The following is a 12,938-nucleotide window of genomic DNA, read 5'->3' on the forward strand; positions in this document are numbered from 1 at the left end:
TACCGGAACAATTAAAAGACCGTCTAGAATTAGTGGGAAAGAACACTGATAGGCAAACCAGACAAACCGGCGATATAGCAATAGTGTTTCGTAGGACGAGAAATGCGCAAAAAAGTATTTTCTATGAAGGAGTAAAAATGTATAACGCACTGCCAGCCGAAATTAAAAGATGCGAAGAACTAAAAATGTTCAAACGTGTGCTAAAAGAGTACGTTCTGTTATATGTATAAATATGTAGTATGTAAAAATAGCTGAGAAAGCTAATAAAGGTCATTCATTCATTCATTCTCTCTCTCTCTCTCTCTCTCTCTCTCTCTCTCTCTCTCTCTGTTTTCTTTTCTTTAGTCTATTGTACTCTGTACGTGTGTCTCCTTTTTTCTCCCTATGCTTTTCTCTTGGATAAATGCCCGAAAAAATACGTGCTGAATTTAAGAGTTCTATAAAATGTGAACGAATTGTACGTGAAGTTTACGCACGAAATATCTTACGTTGACGAAGGAGCTCGTCGATGGCCGGATATTTGCGAAGTCATGCTGGCGCTGCGAAACTAACGAGTACAGAAATACGGAAATACATATTTCCGCGAGATACATCGAAGAATTGAAAATTGCGTAAAATGTAAATCGCACGGAAAAATATCTCGGAGATAGGTTCTCGGAAATATCAAGAAAGTTACTCGTTATTTCCCTAAGCGTAAAAAAAATTGTAAAATTAAAATACAAAAGGGAGAGAGATTGCGTAACACAAAAGGGAATTACGTTCGCGAAAAATCCCGATTGAAACAAAAAACGGGATATTAGTTCGCAGATCGAGTAGAAGAATTAAAAGGTTGGAAAAGATTGGAGGAATCGCAAAACCGCGCGTTGCATTGAGGTTGCACTCCGCTTGGATTACTCGCGAGGAAATCGATGACGCGTGGCGCATTTTCTCGGACCGACATCATCGTCATCTCGAGGATGAATATTTCACCTCAAGCGACGACTGTCCCGCCCAAATAAGAGAGGGAAAAGAGGAGACGACGACTGGAAGAGAGACATATTAAATTATGAATATTTCATCGACGGAAATCATCCGCGAGCGATTCCGCCGCACCGATAAAACTCTTTCCTCGGATTTTCTACCTCGTTCTTTCCTGCTTTTTCCTTCCTTTTTTTCATCTCTTCTATTTCATCTCGTCTCTTAAGTCGAACGCGCAAAATGGCTGGCCCATTTCGCCATTATCGGAGCGGTAAAAAAGAGAGAGAAAGAGAAAAAAGGAATGAAATGTATAAGCGTGAGGCCGAGTATTGAACGGTACCGAATGTCAGCTGCAAATCGGAATTTATGAACCGACAGATAATTCACGAGTCGACACCGGGGTCCATTGCAGCTCGTAATTCGTTGTTAACTCTTTACTGCGTGTGATTTCCGTCACGATGCAAATTTCCTTCTCTTTGACCCGCTCGCCTATCGTCGTCCTCGTCGTATCGTACGTTCTCGTCGTATCCTTCGTTTGCGATATGTAAACGTCACTAAACGTGCGATTTTAGAGCCGCTCAGTTGCTACAATTCACGAATATATCCCGGGTTTAACCAATATCTAAGATACGAACTGAAATGCAAACAGCTAGTTATATGTATATTGAAGATCAACTAACCGAAATATATAATGGTATTATTATTATTTATTTAAAACACATATAAAACGTTTGCATATTTTTTGAATTTTGCTGTAGAAATTGTGGATTATTGATTTATAAAATCTTTCTCTGCGAATTTGTATCTTTCTCATTACTTTTTAATTTATTTTAGTTTTTTTAATAAGATTAATTTAATACCTTGAGCGAAATTAACGTTACACACTCAATTTATTTACGTTCGGAAATTGAATGTATAAATTATATGATGTGATACATGAAGTATTATTGATTTATAAAAATCTTTCTCCGGATCTTTCTCATTGCTTTGTAATTTATTTCAATTCTTTTAATGAGATTAATTTAATACTTTGAGCGAAATTAACGTTATACTAATTAATTTATTTACGTTTAGAAATTAAATGTATAATGTATTGCTACATGAAAGTAAGCTACATGCGATTACGTATCCCTCTTGAAATAGGAGCTATCGAGATCCTACTTTGTCGGAAGTAAAATGATATGGCGCACGATGAAAGGAGTTAAAGAATAGTTTCCTTCCTTTCATTATTGCAATGAATATGGGCGTACCCATATTCGTTTTTGCAGTTCCGCTTTTTTGCGTTCGAAGGTTAATTAACGTCCCTGAGGATTTCTTTGATGGCGCGGGATAAGGGAACGTCATCGATGGATAAATAAAGCAAAGGGCGGAGCTCTTTGAGGCGATAAATTAAAGCTACGATGTAAGAGAGGAAGGCAATGGAAACAGGAAGAGCATAAGTGGAGAGGTGGTTGAGAGGGGGGAAGGACTTTGAAAGTCAAGGATGTGTTTTTTAGTTCTAGCGGAGAGAAGAAAAAGATAAAATGACTGCTTTGGAGGTGCGTGTGCGCTTTTTTTCGCTCCAATTTACAGCTCGTGGAATCCCGTTTATAGAACTAGTTCTATAAGCTTCCCTCCTCGTTCTGCTGGCCTTGCAAAAGGAAAAATACTGCGTCGCTAATAAACTCGTTTTTGATATTGCACGCACGTTATCATCATTAATACGCCTCTGTATAAGATATGTATGTGTATTGGAAAGAGGACGGACGTTACATATCTTCCGGCGACATTCCCACAAGACCGCAAATTTTTCATGTCAAACCCTTCGATAATCAACAACGGAAGAAGAAAAATGAGAATTATGATACGCGTAAAATTTCAAGTGCGAAATATCTCGAAATCATGTTCTCGATCGTTTTTAATTTGCCAGTGTAAGAGGTCCTCGCCGGGCACGATTCCGTTATTTGACGTGAGATCCGCGAGTTTTCGCGAAATTCCCTGGACGCGCCCATCGAGGATTACTGGGATTTATTCACGAGATCGTATTGAAATCGCGACTGCCAAGGAATGCCGTTCTGCCCGGCTCTGCCGTAACGGTTGAAGAACGGTTTCGATGTCCTGCAGGTAGGAACTCCCGATTACACCTGCGGCACGTAGCATGGTAAGGCGTTATGTTAATACCGACGTATGGATTTGTCTGCCACTTTATGTTTCTTTCCTTTTTCTTTTAACATTGCGGACCAATAAGTTTCAGAATCGCTGATCCATAAAATAGAGCAAAAAAACTATTTTCAATAAACGGATGTAATAAACACCGTGGAATGATCGATTCAAGAGTAAATAGAAAATTAGATCAGGGAATTTAATGAGATAATTTTAAACTTTTTTAATAATTAAATATGCATGGACATCTTGATAATGAATAAAGATAACATTCGATGTATTTATATATATATATGAGATATATATAATATATATTATTAATATAATATATAATTTTATTAATTTGTATATACTTAATATATTTTATTTTAAATTTATAATATATCTCAAAGATTAAAAAAAAAATGTCAGATGTTTTAAATTATTTTATATGAAATTAACAGTTAAGACTTTTTCATTGACCCAACTGGTTATAATAATCGTCATGACAATGTGCCTAATGGTTATGGTCAGATTATAATCGCTAAAACGTTTCGACCATGGATTTTGGTCTTCTAAATTGATATAACAATTTTGATGCTTATGTTATAAGCATCTTATTTAAGTAATTTAATGTATTGCGAAAAATATTACTTCAGCCAGGGTTCGAACGTGGAATCTCCCCCGCATTGGTACGACACCCTACACGGAATGGGGGAGGTTCCAGGTTCGAATCCTGGCTGAGGCTATATTTTTCGCAATAAATTAAATTATTTAAATAAGATGCTTTTAATATGATCTATTATTATAAGTACCTGACGTCTGCTTGTCTGTCTGACCGCGAAGTACTCATTCGTTAATGGACCGAATGTTAAAGAATTATACATGAAATAGGGGTACAATTTTCCGGGGATGGCGGTGATGTGTATTATTTTTCGTTACCGATCTTTTTGGAAACCAGTTTTGTTCCAATTTTTCGGGAATTAATAGACCGAATCTTAAAGAATTATACATGAAATAGGGGTAGAAAAAACTAAGAATGTAATAGAATTAGAAAAATTGCTAATAATAAAGGGGTTTCCGATTTCTGTTTAAAAAAATGTACGTGATTGTTCTAATTTCCGCAAATTTTGAGATATCAAGCTGAATTTTTTTTTATAGATAATTTTTTGTTATCGATTTTTTGGAAACCGGTTTTGAAAAAATTTTTCTAATTTTACGAGAAATAATAAGTATTAATTGACCAATTTTCTTGAAACCAGTGCCAAAATTTTTTTAATTTTTTGAGGATAAGTTTAATTTTTTATTAATGGATTGGGTAATTATGCATTTTAGAGAAGGCACCTCCGATGACCTTGACCTTGACATATGTTGTCAAGGTCACCCTCCTGAGTGACCTTCAGGAAGTTTTAGCCGGCGCTCGTTTTTTATTAAATAGTTATAAACAAAAAAGTTTGAAAAATACTAATAGACATAAATGACTGATATTTATGTGGAAATAGTACATGTATGAACGAAGGAAAATGATTTAAAGCAGTGAATTGTTGGTATATTGAAAGAAAAGTTATTTAAAGCAGAGAGTAGTTGGTATATTGAAAAGTATATATACAATTGTATATGTTTTAGAAAGCATAAATATTAAATATAAAGTATTCTCACTGAACTCACTGAAAATAATACATCTGACTAGAAACTCTAAGAGTATATATGTTATTGTTTATATTCTTTCGATCGAGCTTATAGAATGTGCCCACGCATTTAATAAAAAATATTTACAATTATAATCACACAATTATGTGGTTAAAGCAGGGAATATTTTATATTTATGCTTTCTAACATATACAATTGTATATATATATTTTTCAATATACTAGCTATTTTCTGCTTTAAATAACTTGAAAAATTGAAACTTCTTTAAAATCAAAAACAATGTATAAATTTTTATTAAAATGAGAGTAAATAAAAGGGTTGTACTACCTGACTTGAGTGTCAAAATGCAATGCGATACAAAATTAAAAAACATAATTTAAAAAATAAAAGTGAGCAAAAAATGGCGGGTCAGCAGAGAGTACATTCGCGCGATGCGCGGGAAAAATAAATATAGATATATCTCTATATATACATAAATTTAAGAGAGAAAAATATAACTTAAAGTGGAAAAAAAATTGTCTGCAAAGAAAAAAGTAAGAACAAAGAGGGTTTAGGGAAGGGATCTAGACTAAAAAGAAAAAAAACATAATATAAGACGCTTATAATATAAGCTTATAATATAAGACGCTTATAATCAAAATTACATCAATTTAGAAGGATCAAAATCCATGGTCGAAACGTCTTGGCGATTATCTGACCAAACCAATAGTCGTATTATTATAGCGATTATTATAGCCAGTTGGGTCGTTAAAGTCTTAACTGTTAATTTGATTAATTATAATTATTGGCGAAGTAAATGTTACTTGCTCGGTTTATTTATATGAAGTTTGACAGTCGTCTTGTTATTAGAAATATAACTATTATTTTTATTTATTACAACATTAAAGAATTATATAATCTGATCTAATTAGCTATGTATTCCTTAATAAATTACTACTTGACAGTATTACGCTTCTGTTTATAGCTTGGATAGTTTATGCAAATATCGTTTCGATAAGTCAGCTCGGAGAAAGCGGAATTAAATTCCGGAGTAAAAGGGGGAGGCAGAGGAAGATGAGGAGAAGAAAATGAAAGAGGCATGGGAGGGTACGGGTTGTCGACTGCTTTAATAAACATATTCACGCCAGTGATGTAACAATACGGATCTCGTAATGAAGAAATAAGTAACGCGGTGCAAGTTCGATGCACTGATGCACGTGATTGATAGCGCGTTATTCGAGCTGGCGGTTTTAAACGCGATTTCGACAAACAATGATTATTGCCAAGAGTATTTAACAGGCGTGTATTTATCCATTACTCTGTTTGACTTTCTACCGGTGTGCTTATAAATAATACAATTAATTATTAAATTAACATAATTTATATTTAATACGTATACATATATTTTAGAGAGTAATACGTATATGTATATTAGAGAGTCATTCGTAATATTGATATATTATTTTACACATTATTAATTAATTTTGTTATTATTACCTATTTCAATAAATGTAATTCAAAAAGCTAGATGTGTGTGTGTGTGTGTGTGTGTGTGTGTGTGTGTGTGTGTGTGTGTGTGTGTGTGTGTGTGTGTGTGTGTGTGTGTGTGTGTGTGTGTGTGTGTGTGTGTGTGTGTGTGTGTGTGTGTGTGTGTGTGTGTGTGTGTGTGTGTGTGTGTGTGTGTGTGCGCGCGTTCTCTCTCTTTCTAAGAATCAAAGAGTGATATATCACTCAAACTCAAAAGTGAGTGAAATGCAAGTGCAACGAAAAGTGAAAATTGAGCTTGTGCACTTTGAGTGATTCGCTACTCTGAAAAACAGTAAAATTGCGCTCTACAAGTTGGGGTAAAATCGCCATTCACTCCATTTGAGTAAAAAGGCATTCTTTTCGAGTGTAGTAGAGATCAGTGTGTTTATAGGAATAAATTATGTCACTCTACAATTTTGAGTATAAGAAAATGTCACTCTGTTAGAGTCATTTATCAATCGATCTTTAGTGAATCGTGGTTTACTATAGCTTTAGAGTAATATCGTATCACTCAAATTAGAGTGATAAACCTCTCTTTTGGAATGATGAATATCGCAATCACTCCAATATATTAATATAGTGAAACTACTCTATGAGATTTAGAGAGAGAGTGTGTGTGTGTGTGTGTGTGTCATACGTTTCTCCTGATTTATTTATGACTATTTTTTTGTTTGTTTTATCCTTCCGCAGCCGCTTATTTCGAATTTCCGTCGCCAAGAAGTATCGGGCACCGATACTTTGATATTAGTAATCGAGCGTGAGCGTGAAGTATCGATATTTTAAAACGTCCCTAGTCACGTCCGTCTGTTAAATTCGCGAAAGTTTGCAGAGCGCGTCGGTGCATGATTAGAGAGATTAAAGGGAAACATTTTATCGTAAACGATTCGAGAAAATTTAATTCGCTTGAAAGCTTTCGGGGTGAGCGAGCGTTTGCGAAGTTGCGTCGGGAAATTCGCGGACGAGAGAGAGAGAGAGAGAGAGAGAGAGAGAGAGAGAGAGAGAGAGAGAGAGAGAGAGAGAGAGAGAGAGAGAGAGAGAGAGAGAGAGAGAGAGAGAGAGAGAGAGAGAGAGAGAGAGAGAGAGAGAGAGAGAGAGAGAGAGAGAGAAGGGGGGGCAAAAAGGGAGATAGGGAGGAAGAGAGAATGAGGAGTATAAAAGCGCGCGTTTTCGATAGGCCGCGTTGAATTTTGCGGCGCTTTCATCGTTTAATCGAATCTTCTGCTCCGTATTGAGATCGCGATCGAAACCGCTCGGGCGCGCGGCGCGCCGCATCGATCGACGCGATTTAACAAATCAAACGAGCGCTTCCGCCGTTATTCGCAACATTTTGTTCATCGAATCACGATATTGTTTGATTACACATTTTGAATGGGTTGATAATTTTGGCGGCGGAACATTCCGCCGTATTCCCGGAACTTTCATTCGCTTTTTATTTTTTCGGAATTTATTTGGCAAAATTTAATTGAAAATTACGTATCTCTTAATTTGACCCAGACTGAAGATATTCTTCCCTCTTTCTTTCTTTCTTTCTCTATAATCGATACCAATTTAATATAAAAACGTGAAAAATCATGCGCAACAAACTGACAAATTACTCGGCCCATCGGGATTATTGATAAAGTTTAAACAACCCAGCGAACTTTGTGAATTCGGAGTCGCGCGGATTAATTTATGAAACGTCAATTTATTAATTATAAGCACGCTCGAGACCGGGCACAGTGAGTCGAGCAGTCTATTTATTATTAATCGGTCTATTATGTTACATACGCCCGCAGAGTCGCGGCGATTGATATTTTGTTTGCAGTCGCCAGTTCATGCACTCTTTCGTATTTCGCACGTGACACGCACAATTGCCGCTCGTTTTCGTCGTGACGTCAACGTCGCGCGTCGCGTACAATTGCAATTATTTGCGGCGTTTACCTTTGGCGTTCAAATGTACCTTGCTAAAATACACGCGATTTTACGAGTGTTACAAATTACGCGTGAAACGCACGCGTGCGAATTGCTCTTTAATGTGTCATAAGTTCGGAGATATTTTTTTCTCTCTCAATTTTTCAGGCAATCCGTTGAGTAAAGATCCGTTTATTTCCTGTCAGCGACACGCGCGTAGAGATTAATGCGTTATCGAATCATCAGTAACACTTGCAATAATTAAATATATATATATATTAATATATTTGTGTATTTTACGTTGGTGATTTTTCTTCAGGTGCAGGTTTACGTGAGAAAGAAATAATTACTGCAAATTTATCGATGCGCAAAATTTGTATAATTATATTTTTGTATGCAGTTAACGAGATTCAGCTCGCTCTCGATCGCCGATCCGTGAACAACTTTAACGCGCAGCCCATAGATCCGCGTCGGGAGATAAAAGCGGCGAAGTTATGCGGCTCTCTCGTAGCCGCTCGCGCATACCGGGTGTCCTTGCAAAATGAAAGTACTTGGGAAACGTGACCTCTCCTGTTCCATGTATGAGTAATGTCTAGCCTGTGCTTAGCCTAAGCGGCGTTTCGAGATTCCAGCCGACTGGTCGCAATCGAGTGAGGAATGCGCTTTTCTATTAGCGATCATTATCATAAAAACATAGTAATAGATAAACAGCTAAGTGGATACGCAGAGAGAAATGCCGATGAAGTCCTACAAAAAATGACCTACAAAAAATTCGCAGGTTTGCGTATTTTAAAATTTAGTATAAGTCGTGGATTCGCATTATCAAATATTAATTAGTAGTTTGATTACAATAATATTGAATATTATTAACATTATTGTATATTGTGATAGTATTTTATTTGCTGTTACTTATTTCGTTATCGTCAGTGTGAGAAATACGATCGACGATGTTCAAGGGATCAATCATGAATCTTTCCCCTAGGGTGGAAACGTGAAAAATGAAAAATCTCTCTTTCTATTGATGTTAAATAAAAAGAGATAGTCATATAAAACTTTTCACTTTCCACGTTCCGCATTAATACATGATTAACCCCCAAGAGAGAGACTCCTAATTTATGGTAACTTTATTAAATCGACTTGTATAGACATATGTTTATTTTAACGAACATCCGTGGAATTACGTAACCGTCTAATCATCGCTGTTCGGTTTTTCTCCTTTTAGATCGGGAGACCGCGATAATATCGAACGTGCGTCGTGATCGAGCACGGGAAAGCAGGACGGCCACGTGAGATCCGGTCTCGGGAAGACGGGAAAATATGAGCATCTCGTGAAGCCGGGAAAAGCGGAGTTTTCATTATGGAGACCGAGGAGCTCACCAGGCTTGTCGACGAGATCTACAAGGTAAGTGACTAATCCTTTCGATCGAGCGGATCGATCGACCGCACTTACTTTCAATTATCGAACAGTCATGCCTGGATTGACAAGGAAAATACAAATATCTCAAGTTGAATTGGAAAGTAGTTGAAATAAGTACAATTCCGATCTACAATTATCGTTGAAGAACGAAAGTACGTTTATATACGTTGCAAGAGAACGCGTAAGAATCTAAACAACGACGATTAACTTTTTCAAAATTTTATACAATTTTAAACCTTGCCCGATAAATTTCTCCGAAATCCGCATTTTTTAGAAGATTGTTTAAAAGATTAGCTTTGTAATCAGGGACCTCGGGATGTCCGGCATAATTATCGTGACAGTACCCGGCTACGGTCCCCGAACGACGCCTCGTTACGATCTCTCGGAGATCGCATCGAAATAACAAGGTAACCGCTAGTTAACCCCGTTATCACGCGGCCGGGAGTTTTTGGGGTCCCGTCGCTGACAAGCGAGCCCCATGGCGCGAGTATATCACGCTGCGCGCATAGTTATGTTTCAGCAGGGTTATTCAAGCCAGGTGTACCGGGGAGGACGGGGGTATGCGCGTGGTTATTAATTAGCTTCCGATCTACGCGCACCCCCCTTCGCGCGTGTCGATCAGTTTTCGTGTATGGAGGGTGCGCGTGCGGAGTATGAAGAGGGTGCGCCGTTACAGAATGTCCCTATTCTCTCTAACCGTACATTCCTTTGCTATATGCATATACATATATGTATACATATGTATGCACATATATATAACATATATAATTATACATAATATATATAATTAATTAATTAATTTTGCAAAATTGATAATGGATGGATTAATTTCACAGCGTATACGTACCCGCCTTAGGCATACAGCGGTTATTACAAACTTAGCATGGAAATACGTAAAATAAAGTATAAATTTAAAATTTGAAATACGAGACGTGTTACGATATACGGCGTTCCCTTCGGGGTTGAACTCTTCCACATATTTCGATGAATCAATTTTTGCAAAAATTAATACAATACAAATCTGCACGCAGTTGCTTAATATTAGCGCGCGAGTGTTTCTTTCTGGTTTCTTTCCTTTGTTTATAATTTTGTGCTTCTCCTTCGGCACGCAATCCCGCGAAAAAATTCCGCCTTTAGAAACTTTGTTTACACATTTCCGTGAGCCCGTCCTGCAGGAATTTCCTACAGGATTTTTTGCGAATCTTCGGATCGATTTTTGGGTCGCGAAATCACTCGGCTTAAAAAGCGTCGAGGGACGTTTTTGACTCCATTTTCACGATATAATCGGCCTTATGTGACCCTCTTCTCCCTTTCACTGGGCCCTAGGACTCGCCCTAGGAAACAGTTAAAAAGGAGGACACGTGTTAACGATCGACCGGTCCACGTGGCTTAACGAGGTCGTGTTTGTTATGCATGTTCATTAGAGCGTTCATTATGACCACTTGTCACCTCCGAACAAACCTGGAGTCCTTAACGGCTAACACAATGAGAGGATTAATTTATATATATATATCTTTCTTTCTTTTTTTCTAGTTTCCCTTTGCGATGAAGCACCAGCGGTGAATTAATCTTTTTTTTACGTTCCTGCCGTAGAGGAAAAAATTCATTAGCATGTCGCAATATATGGCGCTATTCGGCGCAGTAAGCGGCGCGAGATCGCTGATATCTATGTTTCCTTTGCTTCTTTTTTCCGCTCCTTTTCTTAATAAAGTGATTTGCGTTTCTTTCTGTCTTTCTGTTTGATTTATGATTGGCGAAGAGACGTCCTACGTTTAAAGGGAAAACACAATCAAAATGTGAAATAAGAGTTATATTATAATATAATAAGTCAATATACATTTCTCAAAACAAATTTACATAATAATACTATTATATAATATACAGAAAAGTAATATGATATAAAAATTATAAGAAAGTTTTATCGTAATTTATATTAGAAGAGACCGGGGCAAACTTGACACTAGGCTTTTTGCTAATTTAAATCTAGAAACTTGCCTTTCCTACTGTAAATGTGTCTTTATGTGCCAGTATTATCAACGAAATTTGGTGACATTCTGAGTTATGGTGTAATTTTTAGCGCGACATAAACGTTTTTGATGGTGAAAAGTAATTTTTCTGATCTCTCGAAAATTTCTACTCTTTCATCGAGCTTTACTCTTGCGAATCTACCGGTAAGTGATTTTGATGAGAAATTCGATGCTCTATACGAAATACGAATCCGATAATAGTTTTTGCATATTTTCAAAATTTGTATATTTTTGAAGTGACAAAAGTGAAAAGTGACTTTCGGGGCAAAGTCGACACCGTTTTATCGGCTCCCAATAACAAACGATGCTTATCATGCAGCTATATATGGCCCAGGACAAATGTGTGCGCACGTCTAATCGCGAATTTACTTGCATAAATTGTATTTCAGACATGAGTTTAGATGAAAATAATTGACTGTTCAACAATTTTTGTTCTTATTATTTTCAATGATTGTTTTACTTAATTCTGAATTTTTGTACTTTCTAAATATACGATAAACAATGTATGTTTAGTTTCAGACAATAAAAAATAAGTTCCAGATCAAATTGTGTCAATCAGGCAAAGTGTCGAGTTTGCCCCGGCATTTTTCAATTTGAAAATTTGTCTTTGCGTCACTTTTCCTTCCCTGGGGACAAAACTAAGCAACGTGCAGCAAAACAACCTTAAGCAATTTTGTACCTGTAGGAACATTTTAAATGTGTACCATTAAATTTGCTTGAAAATTTTAATTAATTGTTAAAAATTGCGTTTGAAAAAATCGTGTCAAGTTTACCCAGGTCTTTCCTACAGATAAATTTATTCTCTTTTTCTCTCCTATAACTAAACATTATAAATTGCAAATTACCTTGTGAATTATAAAAAAGATTAGAAGCTGTATAGATGTATAGATACGTTAAGGGAGTCTCTCTCACGCAAATATGAAAATAACTCTTAAATTTCCGTAACAAGGAATTTACGGCGCTTTGGAGTATCGCGATTTATTAAGGACTAGCTGTGGTTTATCTCAAGACATGCATTATACATTAACGTAATCGGAGAATAGGTACATAATTTAAATATTTCTTGCATCAATCAAGGCGGGAAACGACGAGGTTCATCGACCGTAACATCGTTTTTACAAATGTCTTACTTGAGTTAGATTTAATTTAACGTTGCTACAACTCCCCTGATTTACGGCGAATGCTCAGACACAATAACTTTTGAGTTGGGATAAATATTATGACAACGAGTGTCTTACATGACTTACATAATTCGAATCAACGTAGACAAAACAACAAAAAGGGAGAAAGAAATAGCCGATTATAGAGAGCATCGTATAAATCCTGCAATTGCGTAGTATTTATGCGGGGAACAAATTTGGCAATTTACT

At 36.5% G+C, this 12,938-nt stretch overlaps 1 protein-coding gene across 1 annotated transcript in view; it reads left to right on the forward strand.

The window, feature by feature from the left end:
* Irsp53 (Insulin receptor substrate 53 kDa) overlaps positions 1-12,938 on the forward strand; it is a 187,826-nt gene that overhangs the window by 973 nt on the left and 173,915 nt on the right. The window contains exon 2 of the mRNA XM_077401912.1: positions 9,347-9,526. Coding sequence (XP_077258038.1) covers positions 9,482-9,526 — 45 coding nt within the window. The 5' untranslated portion in view covers positions 9,347-9,481. The remainder of the gene's footprint in view (positions 1-9,346; positions 9,527-12,938) is intronic.

The sequence above is a fragment of the Temnothorax americanus genome, unplaced genomic scaffold (genome assembly GCF_048541705.1).
Source record: "Temnothorax americanus isolate GAGA-0224 unplaced genomic scaffold, ASM4854170v1 Scaffold15, whole genome shotgun sequence".
Lineage (NCBI taxonomy): Eukaryota > Metazoa > Arthropoda > Insecta > Hymenoptera > Formicidae > Temnothorax > Temnothorax americanus.